Source organism: Lepeophtheirus salmonis, chromosome 1 (assembly GCF_016086655.4).
Source record: "Lepeophtheirus salmonis chromosome 1, UVic_Lsal_1.4, whole genome shotgun sequence".
Taxonomy (NCBI): Eukaryota; Metazoa; Arthropoda; class Copepoda; order Siphonostomatoida; family Caligidae; genus Lepeophtheirus; species Lepeophtheirus salmonis.
In genome coordinates, this window is record NC_052131.2 from 5389504 (window position 1) to 5412420 (window position 22917).

Genomic DNA, 22917 nt, shown 5'->3' on the forward strand with positions numbered 1-22917 from the left:
ATAATTGGAATCACAAGTTAAACATTATTTTCTTGATCCCGATTAAAAATATACATATAAAAAAAACCCCCACTGTATTCCGATTAATCGTCCCATCACAAAAATATATATATAATAATTTACACTACTGTATATCTATATGTACAAAAAGGATGCTCCCTATTGTAGGATTTCGATTTGTGATCTTTTAAACCGACATACGCCTATTTTATATAAATATCTATATTTATTTAGTTCCTGTAAGATTATATAAATGAAGATTCTGTTGTACATACTTAAATGGGTAGGATGGAGGGGGAAAACTTATAATTCAATTTGTTGATTGCTTCTAATACTTATACCTTTCTTTTTTAAGCAAAACAAAAAAACAAAAAAAAAGTAAATTAATGGGCTGCGCATATATTAACATATATGTGAAGACAAAATTAAATCAAAATAAAGTTAGCTATAATCACCAAAGGGGAAGGGGGCCTGATCCCCAATTTTTTTAACTGTAGTATATAATCTTTATCCGTCTTTCAATGGTAGTTAGTTCAGGTTTAGTGGTGAATTTTTTTAGCACCCGTTATTTTTAGAATTAGTAATCTGAAAAAAAAAAAAAATATTTTCCTAAGTTGTTCACATAAATTTTTAACTCCTTAGTAGTGAACTTTCCTTTCTACTTACTTTTAAAACATGATTGAAGATTCGTGTGTGCTCATAAAAGAGAGAAAGTACCTTTGCTGATTTGTTGCAGAGGTATACATAATTGTAGGTCCTTGTTGGACTCAGAGTAGAATTGGGGATCCACATCGGAATAATTCTTTCCAGCGTTATTGTTTATTTCTTTCTTTGTCTCTTCCCTCGTAAAAGTTGATTGTAGCTGATCTAATAAATCTTCATGACAGCTAATCTGCTTTCCTCTAAACCATTCTTCTAATTACCAGGGGTACCATGTTGATTTCTGCTTTTTTTTAACTTTCCCAAAATACGTGCAATTTTTATTACTATCCATAGTCCCTACAGCCAGGCCCTACCAATACAAATCTGTGAATACAGAAGTAGAACAGAGCTTTGGATAGTTGGCACAAAATTCCTTTTCAGCATAGTAATTAGCTACTACAAGTGATATTTAAATCTAAGTTGTTGTTTCTCATATTATTTTTTTCAAAGTTTATAAATTTCAAATTTTAGCAAAAATTCATATCGTAACTAATACTCTAGGACTTAAATTACAATATCAATTTGCATGCTGACTCACCTCTAAAGTATATTATTCACTTTATTAATAAACATTAAGATACTTTGTGTACTGTAAATGTATTGGTGTAAGACTAAATACAGACATTTACTTGCATTTAGTGTTAAACATATTGTAAGGCTCTCACCGAATTACATTTTAAAATATGTGGCTTCAGGACTCCCTCAGCCAAAAAGGAAAATGTTTACCGTTTGTCCTTTATTAATCGCTATGTTTTAGTTTTTTCTTTACACCCATCCCATCTTTACAAATTATACGAGGCCAAGCTTCACCAAAAATTAGCTCTTTCATAACATACTGCTTAAGCTTTGTATAAAATATACACAATTATTAAGGAGTCGTAGGCGTGGTTTGTCGTATTTCTTTCTATACTGGTTCAAGTATCGGGTCAGGTATATGTAAAGAGAGGATTTGTTTTTTTGTACGGAAGGGAACTAGAGACAACATTTTTTTTTAATATGAATGCAGCAAGATAAGCAAAATATGACCCAAGAAATAAATTTACTTCAATTGAGATATATTGAGACTTACTCTGGGCAGTTGGACTTTATAATGTGACACAAAATACTTAACTTCTACTAATTTATATTAAAATAATCCGAAATGACAGTTGATTAATGTATCGATCATCCATGGAATATTATTCAATGACTGACATATCTTCATTCCAAGTACTGTAAATCTTTTATTTAAAATTATGCATCTAATTTTTTGGTGTCTACTTGTTCTCAACATATAAAAAAAGAAGGATTAATGAATCAAGTGGGAAAAAGAAGGAAAACGTTGAAGGAAGACGTTGATAGACATGTATCTAGAGTTCCATGACATATCAATGTAAACAAATTATCACCTAGAATACTGAAAGGTATAAAATTGTGTACTTGGGGGTATGAATATGTTTTGACTCGCGTCAATATTAGAGATGGAATATTTGTTGAGAAACATTACAGTTTAATTCTGCTCGTGCTCTTCATTCGAGGGTGTCTGAATGAGTAAACATGTTTGAGCTACTCGTAAGTTTTTATTTATTCATTATTACTATTTTAACGGGAAGGTCTCATCTTTCCTAAGAGTCTCTTAGTGTCAGACTTGTTAAAATGTATTCCTATTTTTCAATAAAAAAAAAAGGAATGCTTCAATTTCAATGAATTTTAAACTAGACTTAGTACTCAACATTGACCCGAGTAATTAGGGATCGGCTAAAAGACAATTTTTAATTTAATAAATTGAAGATATCTCCCCAATTCAATTTTCAGTGTTACTCTACTCTTTTTTTCATTAGCTCACTCACCTCTAAATACTTTAATACTTTTATTAATTCATAATGCAAAGATCAATGAGAAAATGATGACTCATGAGTACTTTAGTCTCTAGAGCACTCACTAAAAAACACTATACTACATATAAAACGCCTGCCAACATTAATTATTTTTTATATACCCGCGTTTATATTTTACTCAAATCTTAACATCAGTTGCAATATGACTTTATAATATGCATAAGAAAGCGATAGAAAAAACAAAGAGTGTTGCATATTCATTTGTATTAGATCAAAAATATGTATATAAACCACATAAGGGAGCACTATATACAGGGAGCAATGTATACACGTTCAATGCTATGTGCAATATTGCACTAATTCTAAATATGTATTGTTATTTCTTAGATCAAAAAATGTATATGATATTGAGCAGTATTTACAGTGTACCCTGGTGCTGTTTTGTATATATTCATGCAGATAGACAAATTTTGTTTCATTAATATACTGCTCAATACTTATATCAATTCCGAGGAAATGAAAAACCCCACTAAATACAAAGATAGGTAAAAGTATGTATGTTTACATACACAGATAAAACAGAATTTATAATTTGAAAATATATCTACGTTATATATATATGTATAAACGGCTTGTAATAAAATAAAGTCAATCGTTTTGTGTCTATAGATTGCTTCCATTTCTCCATGTTGTACATATTTGAGCTTTTCATGATTTTATATTTCCCTTTTTTTTCTTTATAGAGATGAGATTCGTGGAATATCACCTTCCAACACCTTTCAAACCATTAGACTCTACTTATACAATTCATTTGACTCATGTGACTGAATAAAACGTACTACCTACAGATTAATTTGTGCATTCTTTGAAGAAAAAAACAACTCAACTAATCATAAAGTCAGTTTCCCAAAAATTAGTTTACCATTGAACATTGAGCAAGAAAAAAGGATTTTAGACAGTCTATATTTATTCTTTTATATTTTATTTGCTACACTTTTTCTGCTCTGCTCTTCTATCAACCCCAAACACATACCTGGAACATATATAACTCTTTTACTTAATGGGTAAAATTTAAAATTCCTTGTATATATATATATATATGTACATATCCAAGAAGTAATAGTACCTTTGGGCATTGCACGAAGAGAGCATTAGAATATAAATAAGAGCAGCAAATCCTACTACCCACTATCATCGTCATGAAACAAACGACTGAGGTCTACCCCCTCCTTATCTTGTGCTGCGACAAAAGGGATTCATATGTGATGATGAATCAACGGATTTGAAAATAAAGAGAGATTGCCAAGACTAAAGACCACTAACAACACAACTATGAGTCATCAACTCTATACCACATCATCAGAACAACAGATCCATGAAGGTTCTCGAGAGGAGCGGCTATGTGCCTTTGGAGCCGTTCCTGCTCTCGGAGGAGGAGTTCCTCTTCCGCCCCATGGGACTTGGAAGAGAAAGCAGATACGCTCATCTCTTCCCATTGTCGAAGGAGATGTTGAAGAAGAGCTCTATGGACAAGATAAATCGGAGGAAATGTCCTCCTCTTCTAATACGGTGGGTGCAAATGACTGGCATCAACTTGGGAATAAGTACGGTGAGTTTTTAGGTTATTTGTTTTGCGTATATACACTACATATAATTATATATAAATACTTTTTCAGTTCAATTGAGAGATGAATCTCTTCCCTCAAGCCCAGATCATCATGGAAGCTCCCTCTCAAATGCCTGTGGAGGACGCTTCAACTGTGTCTCATCTAATCTCTCACATCAAAACTCAGGCTCCAACTCCACGATCACAACGGCTGTCACCTCATCCCTTCTTCTCCCTCCACCTCCTCCACATACAACCCTTCTCTCTGGCCACCATTCAGTCCCTGAACAGCTCACCATAGAAGAACCGCCTCCGGGCTACGATGAGGACCCTCATCATTCCATGCATCCGCATTCTCTTTCAGAAGATGTGGGCTCAGGCGGACGAGAAAGAAGGGGATTTCTATGCTCTCCGAGTCTCATGGTCAAAATATCAAAACTCAACGTTCGCTCCGGACTTTACAAAGTTGCAGGGGAGTTTGGACTTCGGGAGAACGTCTACTATGGACTCATTTTTGTCTGCATGACGCTCATTGTTATTTTCTGCTTCTTAGTCATCAATCGCACCACAGCACACATTGGATTCGGGGGATTTGGGTCTGGTGGGAGCCTGGGCTCAGGATCTAGTCAGCTGCACGCTATTTTTGACGTGGGTAAGTAGTGTGAGAGAAATATTGACTATAAATTGTGCCATATGTATGACAAGCTCTCAAGTTTTGAAATTTAGTAAGGCGTGATGTGATGTTTAATCTTACTAAGCTTTGTCATGTGTGTTATGACGTCATTTTACCGGGCTCTCAAAAGTAAATAAGTTCTCACTAAGAATAGTGCAGGGGAAAAAATAGTTATTGGCTTCAGATCAAATATTTCACAGTGACCTTATCTAGGGGGTTGTTGGCTTTCATTTGAAATATTGTGATTCCAAAAAGATATTTTGAACTACTTTTATCATTAATTAGGCCTGAGAAATGCAATGTTTAGCGTGAGATTGATTGGATATGTATAACCCACACGCTTATTGTGAGAGACTTTGATAGTCCTGAACTTTTTGTCTGTGTGCATAAAAATAGTTGGTCCGATTTAACTTTATCCATCTTTTCTTTTCTATCCCCCCCCCCCTCTCTACTTAATATGCATGCCTAATTTTCGTTTTTTGTTACTTTCCGACATATTGTATTTACATAATAATATTCTAAATACTCCCACTGGAACCATGAAAAAGAAAGGAAGAGCAAAAAGCAAGCCTCATCTCCCTTTTAAAATGAAATTACTTGTAAAATTCGCAATTTTGTGTGAACAAAATATGTTTATAATACTTTAAATAAATAAAGATGAAAAAAAAAGACGAGTCTTTGAGAGTTAAACTCCCGGAGGAGGTTGATTTAAATATAAAAAAACACAACCTCACAGTTTTGTGTGTACACTGTATGTATGTACCTGTTTAAATCTGAAAATGAAATAATGCCCTACGACAAGGGAGGAGTCTTCCATTTAACATTATAATATATGTATATAATATGTTGTATACTCAAAAAGATTGAGGTATAAATTAATTACTTTTATCCGAGGTGGTTAAATAAGGAGATTAAAATGAGTATGAACATGGTATGTGCATATATCAAGGCATACCCAATGATGAATGATCCTTCTATTTATTTCTACTCCAGCAACAACAAATAACCTACTTATAAATAGATAGAAATGAAAGAAATTGATACTAAATAACGGGCACATTAAGGTGTAATGGAGAAAAGAGAGAGAGAAAGAAAGTAGGCTTCTTTATTTATTTACAAATAATAATACATAGAGTATCTACCCAAATGGAAATGGATCTAAATCCTCCCCAGAGGGCAGCACGTATCTTTATTTATTACACTCCGCTCTATGAAAAATATAGCACGTTATATAATGAAGTCATCAATGGAATGAGTTGAGGGGAATGCCAAAGGATGAAGAATGAGGTTCATTAAGTTGATGGAGTAAGGCTCTGCTCGTTTATTGGATACCCTTTAGTTAGGAGATGTATTGCCTTCTTTGGACTCTCTACACATGTACATTCACTGCTGTCTACTTGATTCATTTTGATGAATTGGACGCATTCATATGAGTTCAAGAGGGGGGGGAGGAATCCTTTTCTAAATACATGGATCTCCGTCTTTCTCTCGCTTTCCTTTGTGTTACTATTAATTTTAATCGAATAGAAACATGTGATTAGTATATGCTCGTAAACTGCAAAATATGAATGGGCGGTTATACTAATTGGGAGCATTTTGGACTTGTTAAACAAAAAAAATATCAAAAATCTACATGGTAACCATGACAACTAGAGAAAATCAGCTAACATCAGCTGTGACAAGGGAGGAGTGGAGAAGAAAACAAACAAGAACATTGGCAATCATTAATCCCATATCGATTCCCAATTCGTTCTTAGTCCATCATGGGCTTACAATTAAAACTCCACAACAAACCCTCAAGGTTACTTGACGTCTTTTATGAGAACACACGAATGTTCAATCAGGTTTTAAATATAATTGAATTTATTTATGAAAGGATTTTCCCTACTCAGGAATTCAATAATAATAACCCATCGCTAAAAGCACCAATCACTAATGAATATCGGCTAAATAGCAAATATCTTAAACGGAAATATATATATATGGGTAAGAGCAAAGTCTGAATGCTCTTAAGTTCTTAATTAATCATCCACAAATTAAGACGTATGAGCGAGAAAATATCCCTATAGTTTCTAGTTTTTTCTGCAAGCAGATAGGTCGTCACTCAAAAGTTGTCAAATATTTTATGACATTTTCTTAAGCCTGGTTATTAAGCTTACCTCAGTTTAGAAAAAAGTATGCCAATCCCTAAGTATGCCTATAGTTGGAAGCGTCACAGACTTAAGTATAAAGTGGGGTTGCAAATTTACGGCAAATGCTTTTTGTGGGCCACCCAAAAGCTTCTATGAAATATACTATTTAAAGCTAAAGTTCCCCAATTAAAGTAGGTTTAAACTGTTAAACAAATAAAACATATCCAAAACTTTATTGGTCCACCTAACATTTCCTTCTCTAAATTTAGGAAACGAAGAAATAAATATATCTGAAATTAGTGGGTAGGTAGGACTGTTACTTATTAGACCTACGTTTCTCCAACTTTTTTCAGTTAGGGCACCTTTACCATGGTTTGAGGATTTCATACTGCTTGTGTATATCACAAAGGGAGAGGGCATGATGTATCCCCCAGTAGTAATGAAATCCTATTTGAGGTCATTGTCATTTTATATCCTCTTTTTAGCCTTATGAGTATACTATATTACTCCAATTCCTTATCCATCATGTTCAGTTTTAGTGTTACTCTTCTGTTTAGAAAAAAATCTATGTTGCCACTGTTTGTTCCTTGGTCTTTGTGAAATCAAATGTACTTTTTCTGTTAAATAATAAAATTATATGTTGCGCACTGCAGGGATGTTGAACCTGGTGAGCTATTAACATGACACGTTTTTGATACTTTGATACGTTTTTTACTTGATACATATTTTTACAGTTAATTTTATATATTTACTTATTTAAAATGAACTTAAATGTATTTGTATATAAAATGTTCGATTTTTTTATTAGATATCAAAATACTTAATTTTTTGACCACTTTGAGAAACAATGATAGTGTCCAGTATTGCTCGGAGGTACTAAGCGAGGTCTACAGACAAACATTGACTAAAAATGTAGAAGATAACTACCCATCAAATTTTCAGTGTTACTCATCGTTTATTATGAACACAGTTACTCAATAAATGGATGTTTTCTCCTCAAGAAGGAAAGCAGAATACTAACAGCTTATGAAGATACAGTTTATATGACGTTATGACCCTTGATCCAGGGACTAGTTTAGTATTTAGAACACAACATTGCAGATCCTTAGCTACAACCCCTCGATGCTATATTCAAAAAGCCTGCAAAAATTTTCAATATGAATAAATAGCACATTATTATTTATTAAATAAAAATGACTGTTTTTCTTTCCAATATTCGGATAAACTTTACTTTATTAATAAAGATTATTGACATTCTATTAACAGTAGGGAACTAATTGGGTTTGAACAAAGTAAAAAAAGTCTTATTTGTAAGGTGGCGTCTCGGTACTCAGTAATAAACAAAGATAACTTAATATCTTGAATATTCTGTTTCAATCTTATAGCCACACAAAGTCACCAAAAAATCTTGGCTGTGTAAAAAAACTACGATTATGTTTTACAATACTTATGCCCGATTGGAGTTCAATCAATCAATTCAAATCATTACCAATCAAAATCAATAGCTGATACACATGGTTTTACTTTATGAAGTTCAAATACCCATACTAGTATCACTCGTTAATACCTACTTAATGAATGTGTAATTTTAATGGAATAAAATGAGATGATAACATCAATTTATGGTTGGTAATTAAAATAACTAATCATGTAATTAAAATAAGCGTCATTGGACAAAGAAGGGGAAACTTACACACCATGATTATCAGAGCTAGATGACTAGAGTCCGGGCTTTGACTTAAATAATTTTTTCAAGCAGCTTGGACTCACAATCATGTGGACTCAGACTTGACTTATTATTTTATTCGCAATCCTATGTATTTAGAATTGTTTTTATTTTGTCTTTAACTTCAAAGTTGCATGGGAATAGTAATCGTTTCAACATAGTTTTTCCGTGCGAAATTTAGTATTGCCTAAATTCCAATATTATTCACCTTGACATACATGTACAAGGTCTAACATAGCTATTTAAGGATAATAATTATAGGGTGGTTCAGGTAAATCAAAACCTTACTTAAATTACATCCTAAACAATAAGAAAAGCATCTTACTCGGTTATTTAAATTTTAAAGTAAGAGGTTGATCATTGGCTTTAAATTAATTGCAAAACTTTTAATTTAAAATAATTATTACGATGGAGAAGACGCGGAAGAACACTCTCATCGAATTTGCATGCGCAGGACACACCCATGGTAGATCAAAGAGTATCCAATGAGCACAGTCTATGATATCTACAACCTCTGGTAGGAGGAAGGGATATATTAAACAATCCCATAAGTCTCGGAGGGATAAAAACACATCCCAAATTTCTCGTAGGCCTGAGACGGTCCATGAAGGTATCTCTTGAAACTCTGATTAACAATTTTTCCGAGTAAGCCGTGCAACAGTCTACAAAAGACATATCATTATAGAAAAAATGAAGGCCACCCAAACTGTCCACAGACAATACAATTTTGAAGTCCCATGGTAACCGAACATAATTTATCCGGATCAGAGACAATGGACCGATCCCACATCAACAATTTGAAAGAGAAAATTAAACCTGAACAAAAAAACGTGGATAATTTTTTAAATTGAAAACTTTTTATTTAACCTAGGCCCTGATTAGAGACGCGAGTCTTAGCTTTTGAATATTTGATTTTGAGATCAAGTCTGGTCGTAAGTTTCTAAATATGAACACAAGTTCATGTAGAGTCATAAGTCTGTTAATTTTTTTTAGCAATATCCTACAATGTTTATGTAGTCAGTACCAAAATTGTTTCTAAAATTGAATTAGCTCATTTTTATAAATTAACAGTCATAGCTGCCCCCAACGGATCTAAAAAACCGCCATTACAGTTAAGCTAGTCTTCACCCATCACTTTTTGAATCTTCAGGGTTATCATGGCATTTGTTTTACATACATACATTCATTTCATACTCGGTTTTATATAAAAAAAAGTTAATAATCTATAATATCAATATAGAAATTTGAAGATGGTGTCTAAAACTTCATTACTAATTTTATCTTTACCATTATTTTTGAAGAAAATATTAATTTTCAAAGTTGAAAAGAAAAAATCATTCCTTACTACAAACATGGGTTAATACTTTTATTTCTCAAGAATTACCAAGAAAAAATGTATTTATGTACAAATTGTTATTAGTAAGTGTATTATAAGTATATTGAGTGGTCCATTAAAATCTGAATACTTTGAATTTTAAACTTCAACAATTTATTAATTAACTATATCATTTAAACAAAATCCATACTATAAATTGATGTTTGTCTGAGCTCTCTTAATCATTAATGTAGCCACCCCTAGCAGTGACGATGGCTTCCAGTCTGCGGAAGAAGACATGGGACCCACTGCAGATGTATTCCTCTTTCATGGCGTCCCAGTGTTGGCTGAGAGAGGCTTTGAGGGCTGCAATGTTTGGATGGCGAACACTGCAGGCCTTCCCCTGGATATCAACTCAGAATGTGTAGTCAAGGGGGTCGACATCAGTGATGTAAGGGAGGTTATAGTGTCAAAAAGTGTTCAAAATAACTCAAAGAGACTCGTTCAAAAGAGTCTTGCCACGAAGGAGATGGGTTACTTTCATTGCTCTTGACAAAAAAAGGGCTCTTTAGTACCCTTACCTACCTTTACTTACTCTTTCTACCTACTTTTTATTGTTTTCTGGACAATCTAGTGTGAAAAACCGAGATCTCTTGCATGAGCCCTAACGAACTTGAGAGGATTACCCTGGACTGTTTTCTTTAACTCCTCCGGATCCAGTTTGGCCATTTCTATAGAACTCTTCTTTTTCTCTAGTGTTTCTGACTTTCAGACGGCGTAGACGGTTGTCCTGGAGACACTCAACTACTTAGACTGCGCAAATGCAAATACGTCTATCACATTCAAGTACCATTTTCTCGAATTGTTGTACGTAAGTTAGAGAGCTAAGGTTTTTTTTTGTAACTAATTATTTATGCTTAAGTGTATCAAATATGAATATTATTTTAATATCTCAATCTTAATTTATTACTAAATTATAAAGTGTTCAGATTTCAATGTACCACCCGGTACAAGAAGAAGGGTGTATGACTTTAGTGGGTAGTGTTGTGGTCGTCCTTATTTAGTCCTATATGGTTCGGTCTCGTTCCGGTCCAGTTCAGTCCTGTATATCAGTGCTAAAAATAATAAGGTTCTGTTTTTGATGGCAGTCCGATTGATTACCTCGATCCCAGGACTGATAGTACCAGTCCAAATACTGTACTGGAGCGAATAAATGAACACTGACACAATAATACAATTGGGGAAAGAAAGGAAAACACAACGACGTTGATAGACTTCAGTGAATCTAATAAACCCTCATGAAAGCTAAGCTTATCTTCACCCAAACATTTTTTCAAATACCATATGCCATTTTTTTTTACATATCGACTGGTCATATTTGATACAGCTCTTCAAAATACTACTGGCTTGAAGCTCTCAAAATTTCATTTTTTGAGTAAGTCTTCCATTTTTTTTAAGGCAAAAGTTTCTAATAGGATATTTTTTAAATTGTTTTCTTCCCCCCCTCTGTTTGTAAGTAAGTATGTTTGTAGAACATCCCTGAGTTTGTATGTTCTACTGCACCTTATACCTATATACAAAAGTATTTTTATTTATCGTTCCCCTGAAGGTGATTTCTTTTAAAGCCAAGAAAGAAAGTAGAATAGAAGGATATGAAAATGCAGAATCATCACCTTTGTTTTAAGAACACAGAGATAGGTACAAAAAAACAAAAAAAAAAAACATTACAAGGAATATATGAGAATACCATGTTTTGTATGTGTGTGTCTATATGGGTTTCCTCCTTCCATGTCTTATAGTGTCCGATACATAACATTGTATTTATATATTATTGCTTTAATGGTATTAATGGTCTCCCCCCCTCCTTTTTCTTATTTTTGGTTATTATAAATGGTGAAAAGAAGAAGAAATATCTACAAATGAAAATAAAGGATGGACGCCGCTTTTTAACAATATATTATTATATTTATATAAATCTATGTTACTTCTATTTACCCATAAACACACACACACATATATATAAATATATACACGAGTAAAACTGCCTGTTGTTGTAAATCATAGTTTTTATACATACAGAGAGAGAGAGGCGGGGGGGGGTTACATGCTACAATTCATAATTATACCCACCCAACTAATTCATACAGATTGGAGCATGACTACATAGCTAAAAAATAAGGATTTTATTGAATCAAGAACCGACAACTCAAAATCAATTTGGGATATATTTCAATACAATATTTAGCTATATTTTGTATTCAATATACTTTCCTGCAAAAACATGACATGCTGGTGAATAGATTGACAATGAAGGTCGTTTCCATAGTGTACCACACTGCTATAATGGAAGCTTAGAGCGAATCCATATTTGAATGAGAAGTGAGGCAGATATTCTTCTCCCAGATATATCTTACTTAAAAGTCCTGAGCCTTTTATTTAAGGATGGAGGAGAGCCTCATGAAGGCATGACATAAATCTATTGGACTCTTGGTGTTGTAGAGAGTCTGGATAGAGATTTGAAAAATCTCTAGAGTATTCTCAGCACTGACACTCGCGTGGAAAGAGATATTGGACGCGATACTTTCTTTGTTCTTGCTCTGATATATATATATTATAGAGATGAGATCAAAACAAAAATTGTTTATTTTTGTTTTAGGTGTCGTTTGGTTGCGTAATGAAACATTGTCATTAAAAATAACGGGGATAAAATTGTAATTAAATGCTACTCCTAATTTTTGGCCCCTATCTGTCTTTAATGTATATATGCAGGTTGAATATTATAGAGCAAATTACCAAAATATCCTTTAATGTCCTCTTTTTGTTCTCAACAATATGGTGAAGACGCCCATCTTATCACTACCTTACAGCTTGTACTTAAAAATGCCTTTCAAATTTTTCCCAACACAACTGCCATTAGGGAGTCCTTGCTGAGCCTGGAATCGGTATTGCCTTTCTTTTGACCATAACCTTCATTAAAAGTTAAGAAGATTAAGATTTGGGGAGGGAAGGAGGCAAAAACTACTCAAAATGATCCTTGCACCATTATTACACTCCATTGGCAGTTTAAGCTGGGGCTCCATAAAGCTGTTGCATTATTTATACACATACTACTCATAAATGAATAACTTTAAATCATATAGTTTATTAGTTCAAAATTTCTGAATAATAGTTTGTGCACAATAATGCCAATGTTAATAGAAATACGAGGTTATACCATAACACTTTCCGCCTGATATTTGAGTTCCACCCCATTTTTTAATAGTGATGTCAAAGAGTGTAAGGGTCGTTCGCTGGGCGTGGGCTGGAGGGGCTGTAGCCTTGTTAATTTTTTTATTAATACACTGAAATTTTTTCTAATTTTTCAAGTTAGTTTTTTCGTTACAAAATACTCACCCCCAGTAATAGATTTTCTCTCCAAAAACTTCAGTAGTATCATATGCCTTGCTCCTGCCCTTTCCTCACAAACTCTGCAAAATGCCCATCCCTAGCTATAAGTAAAGATGGGTCATTCCACGTAAAGTGTACACACTTTTTTTTTGCAATTTACGCCATGATCATCTCTGATTTTGATGATTTTTAGTGAGCTGGCTTTTCTATATCAAATAAGAGAGTGTGTGAAATATTAAGGTTCTGTGACTTACCTGGACCGTTCTAGGGTCGCTCAAAGTCGGGCCTAATGCGTTGGACCAGTGTTGTTTAGAAAGCCATAATTCCGCTCAATGTGACTCGATTTTAAAACAAATTACGTCAAAAGATGTACAAGAACACAAACTTTAACTTATATTCAATCACGAGCTTATTTTAATCAAAAATATAAGTTTGGGGCTCTGGCGCAGCCTTCAAGATGGCGCCCCTGCCTAGCAGCAGACCCGATTTTTTTTAAATTTTCGTAGAACATGTATTATATGTTTTCAAAGATAGTCAAAATTCAGAATGGGATCTTAATGGGATCCCTTCCAACAAGAGCATTATTTAGAGTATATATAGCCGCTTTAGAGTATATTGGTATTATTATTCTATATTTAAACTCGTAATATATATAACATACATATTTTCTGTTGATTAATAAAATAAAATAGGGTTCTTATTTAAGTCTAATATAATTGAATATTTATATATTTTATCAAATAACAATATGATTGAGTCAATCATTTTCATTTTAAACTTAAATTATAAAACATATTCAACTTTTGACTCCTATGATTCACTATACAAGCGAACTTTGAGTGATCGGTCTAATTCGGGAATAAATGAATGAAGTTTTTGTGCACCATAAATGGTTTTTGCAAAACCAAACCTTTCTTTTAAAATAGTCTTTTCTTTTTCGTAATCTTCTTCTGTCCAAAAATATATCTTCATATTTTCATATTATCCCTTTGCATACTTGAATAAATTATTCGGCTTTTTTAATTTGATTTTTATAAAGACGTCGGAGGCTCTCTATTGTAGCCGAAGTAACGAGGTATAATATAAGTAAACTAGTACTATTATGCAGCTGTCAGACGGCGTCTCTTTTTTTGCCGGCAGAAACGTTGTAGTATAAAAAATAGTAAGCTACTCCACCTATAAAAAAGATTGAATTTAAAGGGGATGAACAGTGTTGCACCCCTTTAAATTCAATCTTTTTTCTCTTTACTAGATTTTTATTTTGTGTTAGTATGAAAAAAATTTACTACTTGAATTTTTGTTTTACAAAAAATTTAATTTTGTGTAAATATCTATAGATTTTTGAATGTTTTTCCAAACAACATTCAGTAGAAGATATTTTTTCCAAAAAATTTAATTTTGAAAAGATTTCATAATTAAAGCACCTAGCCCCCCACAAAATATATATATATTTATAGTTCAGAAGCAAAACGTGCACTGTTAATAAATAATGCTAATTACATAATTCAAATAGAGGGTTTGTGATTTTTTCCAGCATATTCCGAATCTCCTGTCCTTTCTCTATAAGTAAACAATACTAAACATTTCTCAAATCTTTCATCATGAATGAGCAAGAAGCAAATAGGCAGAGGATCTCAGACCTTCTGGATACCAAAATTGGGGTAGCAGAGATTATGGACATAGTGAAGTGCTCCAGGAGCCTAATTTTCAAGGTGGCCAAGATAATAAAGAATAAATTATATCTTGTTGAAATTCAAAGTGTTCAGATTTAAATTGACCATTTTATAAAAAAAGCAAACATACCTTTTTGTCTGTTTGTCGACATCAAAAGCTCTAAAAATTCATGTTACTTCTTTTCTTGCTTAATATTTATGTAAATTATTTTCTTTTAGATCAAAATTGCGAACTTCTGATGGATCCAGTTCATGGTAAGGTACATCAAACGGGTCGTAATTTAGGGGATCGAGCTATTTACACTTGTACAAATGGATGGGAAATCGTGGGAGTAGAGGAGAGGGTCTGCCAATCCGACGGGCACTGGTCAAACGAGGAGCCATACTGCAAAAAACGAGGTATGTAATAATTATTAATTAGTGAGAGGGCATGAGCAAATTTACAAAACATTCATAATGCGCTAGTTGGTGCAGAAATCCCCTGAGTTAGAGTCTAAAAATAAATAAGCAAACAAACAGTTTACAATGTTTCCCATACCTCATAGTTTCTCTCCTTATCGAATCTTATTGACAATATTGATTTTGGAAAATGGAAAAAGGAAATTCATCGATCGTAACCTCTTGTAAGTCAAAGAAATAAACAAAGGAGAAGAAAAGTATACCAGTTGTGATCATAAACAAGTATTAATCCTTGGAGAACGAATGGGATCTCGACCCTTCTAATTAATATGTTTTATTTTGATAATTCCCACTTAATAAGATTGTAAAAGTAGTTTTAAGTTTGGATAATCCAAACGAGGTTGTGCCTTTGGTTCCAACCTATACATTTAGCATCAAAAGTACTGAGGCGTCGATCCATAGACTGGGAATGATCCTCCGGACCAGGGTTGACTCATACTCTTTGTGTCATGTACTATGAATTTCAATTTCCTGTTTTCAAAAATCATCGTTGTCCACAAAAATGAAATAGAAATATTACCGATTGGGCAAGGTTGTAAGCCGTACTCCAAAATACTAGTAAACTAATATTTCATAGCTATAAGAAAAAAAAAAAAAAGTTAGCATATCTTAAATGATGTTCGCTTATTTACGCAACATCGATCGAAAAAATAGAATGGCAATCACTAGAGATGAATGATTTAAGGGCCCAAAGATAATGAAATTGTTATTTTTCTCTACATAAATCCCATTGCTAACAACGAAAAAGAGGATTATAGGCCAGTAAACAATTTTAAAACACCTATCATAATTCTAAAGTATAATTTTCCACCTTCTATTGATAGGTGTGTTACCTTTTCCTTGTAGTTTTTTTATTTGAAATAAACAACAATGCTCATGTCCTATTGAATTGAATTGTAAGGGAAAGGGGGAGGGGGGAGCCTTTTTGGACTAAAATTCTTACAATAATAATAAGTTTGGAAGTTTGTGAATGATGTTATACCATGTAGTATATGAAAGCACAGGTTTTAAATGTATTTATCATCATTTAGGGTATTGTACTTTTGTTCGCAATAAATTTCGTAGTAGGTAATGCATATGAATGATGACTTTGATTGATCTTGATTCTTTACTAAGTTTGGGGTTTTTTGTAGTTGCATGACTTCTGCAGTTACTATTGCTTTTTTATTGATTGTCAAAAGTTGCACTTTCTTGATGATGAATGTTTTGTATTGTCAAATTCTTCCTTTATACTGTAGCTCTAGGTATGTCAAATATCTTATTCGAACAATTTGTCATAATTACTCACGGGGTGATCTCGATTGACTCTCTCAACCACAGATAAAGAAACACATAGAGTCGATAAGATGCGTGAATGATTAAGAGTAAACATAAAAGCTGACAAAAAAGGTATAATATGACGCCACATTTTATTATTTTTCTTATATTAATAATTAATTATAAGTAATCGACAATTACAACTAGATAAATGATATTTAACACTGATTGACTCTATTGTGTGGTAATAGAAAGTGAACCAATCAACGGCTTTCCTTTTGTTGACGTTGAAATGATTATACGTCTTTAATCCCCGAGATAAAATAATACAACGTGACCTCTACATAAGAGTTTAATACATTCCTTGTCGGAGTTACTAAGTCAAATCAATTTAACAATTGAATATGGCTCTTGCGTTCAATTGTCAACACTTGACCGGCTCGTATTTTGATAAAAATTCGTATGTTGGGGCACTCACTCGTATCTCAAGATGTTACTGTAAATTATCTTCTACACTTTGACTTAGCTAACGTGTACTCCTGTAGATGGAAGATTTTACTCTAGAGCAGCCTTACTATTTCGAAATGGCAATTGAAGTTTATTTGTCGTCTCTATGCTCCCAACCTTTCCTCCATAAAAAAAAAGGAAGAAAAAAAAGGCCCAAAATCAGTTGGTAGTTGTGAGCCACTCTTAAACTATTTTACATACTAAGAGAGTAATAATCCTGGCTGTGGAATTGTACCTAGAACATCTTTTAAAAAAATACCAGGCTATTTGTCATATATTCATCAATATGGATGATAATATCATGTGTTTCTTTTATTGTGAGGCTACTTATGTGAAGAAGAGATGCCTAAAGCAGGGGATACTCTATACAAAGAACGTGTAATCTTTTTTGTCTTTATTTTTTTACGAACTAAAGCCTATATAAGTAGAAAAAAAAATCCTTAATAAGTACATTGTACATAGATTATACAGAACCTTTAAAAACAGTTCAAGCATCAAGTTTCAGAATACAAATAATTTGTGATAGCTTATAGCTATCTTCATAGCGCATCTCTCAAACTTTTCTCTCTTTCAAAAACCTAAACAAAGAAAAGGCCTGCAAAATTACATTAAACAATTATTTGATAGCTTGAAAAGCCATGTATGTAAGTTGAATAACGCGTTGAAAACCCCAAAAAGGGCTATGAGGGTTGTTTACGTATATTTGTTTTTAAACAAAGTGACAGGGAGTGGCATTATCTTGTAATAAAATAATACAACTCCCTGAATGATAATAAAATTTAATCAAAAAAATATAGGTGTGTGCTACTCATATAAAATTCTGTCGAAATTCTTCTCAGTTTGCTGCATTCTTTTAAAGACCAAGCTACAGACTGGCACACCAACTTGTGGATGCCTCTCTCACCATTAATTGTTAGATACTCTTCACTTGATAAAAATGAAGTATTCGCTGCTTTTTTAAAAAGAGGTAAATTATTTAAGTGGAATAAATTATTATGTATAGATTGGTTGTAATAAAAGTAGCAAGAGTATTGTACAAATTCACAGGTGAACCAAGAATACATGGAAATTGTTGATGTAAAAATTAATTGGAAATATCATTCTGGTATTCTTTTCATGTTTGTCATGGGATAATGCTGTGATACACACCGTTATCAAAAGCAAATCAGATAAGTGACATCCTCCATGGTCTATACACTGAGTAAACTAATTTATAGTATTTGATATGCCCCTTACCAGAGTATTAGCCGAAATATTAGCAATTTATGCTCGGATGTTGACCTTCAAGTATTGTAGGCTCCTTGAAAAATTGACATAAACACAGGATTTAAAATATCTTCATAACTAATAATCGTAAGCGGTAAAATTGGAGAAACGGCTGGCCACTTCCAATCGTCCCTTATTGAAATGAGGGGCTCTATAAAGTGTTTATTAAAAAATTATTAATTCCCTTGAAGTGTAAGCCGTTGTTACGTCCTGTTGAAACCAAATATCCTCACGCTTCATTTAATCAATTCCGGGATTTTTTTTTTCATATATATTGTCAATATATATGGACATATTTCAGTCAATTATAGGTTTTGTATTCAAACTTCTATGATGATTTTAGATAACCTAGAAACTTTAGTTTAGAAGCTTTGTTTGATTAATGAGACTTGACAACATATGCTATTTTTTTACAATACACTTTTGCTAATTTAAGTGCAATTCATTTTTTGATAGAAATTTACGATAATTTAGTGAATATTATAAAAGTGAATAATACAACTGTAATCAACCCAACTTCGAGAAAAATCATTTTAGACTGTCTTTGTTTTTATGGGCTACATGTGTAGACAAAAATTTTATTGGATGAATAAATTTTTATTTTTATGGAATGTTATTTTAGAATTGAAGTATTTTGTTTGGGAGGTATTATCTATTATTTTGTTTTGCAAAAATACTTTCTGATACTAATGTGATTGGATCTCACTTCTTAATTTTATTTGTGAAGTGTGATTGGATAATAAAGGGTGCAAACTAAAATGAAAACGAAAGAAAAAAATGAAGGATTATTAAATTTATATTTAAGTAATTCACTTAGGAAACTTTTAATATACATTCAAGGGGATTTTTTTACTTTCAACAATAAGAAAAATCTTCATAAAGTTTCTATATAATATGACTTCTTGAATGAATTAAGGTTCTTTCTTCTTCTTAACTAAAATAAAACACATATTTACATATACAGCGTGCGCTAGTATAACTTCCTTTCTTTTCATGCGTGGTAATTAAGCTGTAGAAGTAGTTTGGTAAAAACATGGTTTTATTTTAGAGGTGAGATTATAAAGTTTTCTTGCTAATGCAGTCAGTTGCTATCAGAGGTTAGAATAGTAAAGAACGTGCGTTTGCCGTCGAAAATAAAGATTGCGAAGAAATGGCTTGAGATACAGTATGTTAGAAATTGATGTTCTCTTTTTCAAACACACATAAATGAAAGTAAATTAAACATTGTGTCATAATTTCATTTTTAATTTATCTCCCTTAAGTTTTATACATTTTTTAATGCGTTCGGGCATACAAGCAATTAAATTATCCAAAGTCTCATCTGAAATTTGTAACAGTAATTTATTGACCAGTTTTTCTTCTCACGACAAAAAATAAGACGACAAGACATTTATCGATTCATTCATGTGCTTGCAAACTGTTTTGTGTGACACTAATTGACTATTTGACGTCGATCTGGTCGCTAATTTCCTCAAGATTTGGGTTTTTTTCGTAAGACTTATGTTGATGGTTATTTTTTGCAACTCTCGAAAGTTTTTTTCTTCCTTCCACGTACACCCTTGTTCTCGAAGCTCTACCGGAAAGGTGATAGTTTTATTTCCTTCGAATGGTTCCGACTGAAACGCTAAGGTCCTGAGCGACCTCAACTTGCCTTTTCCCGGCCTAAAGTTGACCTAAGGCCTTGCTTCGGTTACTTTAGGAGTACTCCTTCACTATTCTGGGATATAATATTTTTTGATAGTAATGGGTAAATTAAAATTAAGAAAAAAATACATAAAAGTTGCTTCCTTACCTTAAATTTGGGTCGATACAGATTTTTAAGAGTCTCTAAGCCCAAGTGCTTTTGTTTTTATTTTTTCCCCTTTTCATTTTTGAACTTTTTTATGAGAAGCGGCAAAAAGGGACATCAATTTTCTGTGTTTGTGTGTCCTTTATGGGCGCCCACATCATTAGGCCTAAGAAACTGAACTTTTGCGTGGGCACTCAAAACAAAAAATGGGGGTTTTGAAGCTCAAGGAGACTAGATAGGAGGTTGAGTTATAAATCAAAAAGTAATTGGCGTCTCAAAAAACAACTATACGAAGGAAAACGTTTTTTAAATTTATTCTAAATCAAAAAAGTTATCGATAAAATAAGAAATCGGGGAAAATTGTACTTTCGTTTTTTTCAAGTGCCACAAAAAGGATTTTCAATGGAATATTGGATTCGGTGATCCAATAACATTTGTAAGGAAATTCATTTGCATGTAAATTTGACGCATAAAATTTGGGTTCCCCACTGAAATATCTATTATTTCCTAAATAATTGGAAAATAATTTAATTATCTTCCAATTTGTTTTATTAAATGTCAATTTTTAATTTTTGTTTGAAAAAATGCCACTAAACGATGCATTTTGGACATAAAACTTTAAAACCTTTAAAAACATTATATTACAATATATATATTGATACAAATAAATTAATGTAGGATAATGTTAGAGAGCTTAAATTGGTGCCATCCAATTTGCCGTAATAAAAAAAAAATTAAGTGGTTCAATTTGTTCAAATCGGGTTGTTAAAATCATATTTATTTTGGAAAACCCAGCTTTTTAAAGAACTTTTGAGAGTCGCAAATAACTTATTATACAATCAATAAATCGTCTATAACTATTACAGTAGATATGTTGCTTATAAAAATTTGCATATTTTTGACCTCAGACAGCGTTCCGAGGTCTTAAAAATGAAGAAATTAGCATTTTGATTAATTTTTGATCAGTAGTTAATCAATTTGAAAAGCTCATATTAAAATCTTAAATGAACTGTCAGCTTCTGACCAAATCAACTTATGATTGATCTAACAAGATGAGCCAAACAAATTCAGTTTAAACTTAGAATCTTTAGCTTAATACTTTAATTACGGGCAAAAACAAACTTATCTAAGTACGATCAGACCTAATATACTATAGACATAAAACAGGGTCTGAAAAGTACTGGGATTATTAATGAAAAGGCATTTTGCTTTTCTTTTTATTCTCTTTATGGAGCTCATAACACTTTTCAAGTCATTGTATTGCTTTAATGGTATTTTTTTCCATCAAGAATTAGTGGAAAATTTAAAAAAATATAATTGTTTGTGAGCCAGTGGTTTGGAAATTCAAAAAGCAGCATCACACTTAGTACAATATCTCACAAACTAAATAACAAATTGTGACAAAATTTTGAATGGTGTATTTTTAAGCTAGATACTAACTAAATTTTTTTTTTAGTATTTTACTTACTGTATACTATGAAACATATTTATTTGGATTTCTCTCCGGGGATCCTGCATTCCTGGGATTTCATACCTATGGGAAAGTTATTAATTATTTCTTAATATAAGCTTCATTTAGTAATACATATTTCATTTGTATTTAAACTATACATACTCATACCTTTTGAAGAATGACTCGCTATTAGGTTAATGCATTATGCATTGATAATAAATTATGCCAAAGAATGTACCAAAATGTTTCGAATGAGTGATCTTTACTGCAACAACAATAATATCTGTACAAAAGTGATACATGAAATGAAAAAAATGAGAATTGAGAATCGATAGAGTCGTTTCTGGGGCGTCCACAGGGTGTGGCTTGGAGGGGATGTAGCTCTCCCTAAATTAAGGATTTTTGTTTCTTTTTACAATAAAATTTAAGATTTGATTTTTTTTCTCCAAAAATTGAATTTTTGAAAATAAGTAGTGGATTTTTAATTTTTTTTTAATTAATTAAATTAATTTTAAAATTAGAAATTTAATTTATAAAATACTTTCAAAAAATTTAATTTATACAATCTTTTTCAAAAATTTGATTTATAAAATCTTTTAAAAAAAATTAAATTTTTTCCGAAAACTTAATATTTGAAATTTAATTTTAAAATATCTTTTTTTCAAAAATTTACAATATAAAATTTTGTTTCTCAATTTTTTTTCCAAGAAATTTAATTTCTCAATTTTTGTTTCAAAAATATTTAATTTTCAAAAAAATCCCCCCCCCAAAAAAAGTAATATATATATATAATTATGGGTACGCCCCTGGTTTTTATGTGACGACAGCATTGGTGATGTTGGCCATTTTGGAGGCTTAAACAACCAAGTTTTATAACAATCAACACCCTTTTGTTATTAACATGAATGAAAAAAGTAAACTTTTGGATATCAAAATGGCACCAACAAATAAACGCTCCTAAACTTTACCGTATATAAAAATATATCCCTTTAATCCTTAGTTTTATTATTTATCTAAACCTAATATCTGGTACATTACTATGCAACCTAATTTTTATGTTGTAGAATGTAGACAATAAATTAACTATTACAATGAAAAGAATAAAATATTTTTCCCTAATTATCCATCTTTTCTTGTTCCTAATCCATCAAAAAA

The 22917-nt window shown here is 32.2% G+C and overlaps 1 protein-coding gene across 1 annotated transcript in view; it reads left to right on the forward strand.

Annotated features, from left to right (window-relative positions):
• The window catches only part of LOC121114981 (protein lev-9), a 129533-nt gene that overhangs the window by 56468 nt on the left and 50148 nt on the right, over positions 1 to 22917 (forward strand). The window contains exons 2-4 of the mRNA XM_040709123.2: positions 3263 to 4128; positions 4196 to 4777; positions 15251 to 15430. Of these exons, the coding sequence (XP_040565057.1) occupies positions 3852 to 4128; positions 4196 to 4777; positions 15251 to 15430 (1039 nt within the window). The 5' untranslated portion in view covers positions 3263 to 3851. The remainder of the gene's footprint in view (positions 1 to 3262; positions 4129 to 4195; positions 4778 to 15250; positions 15431 to 22917) is intronic.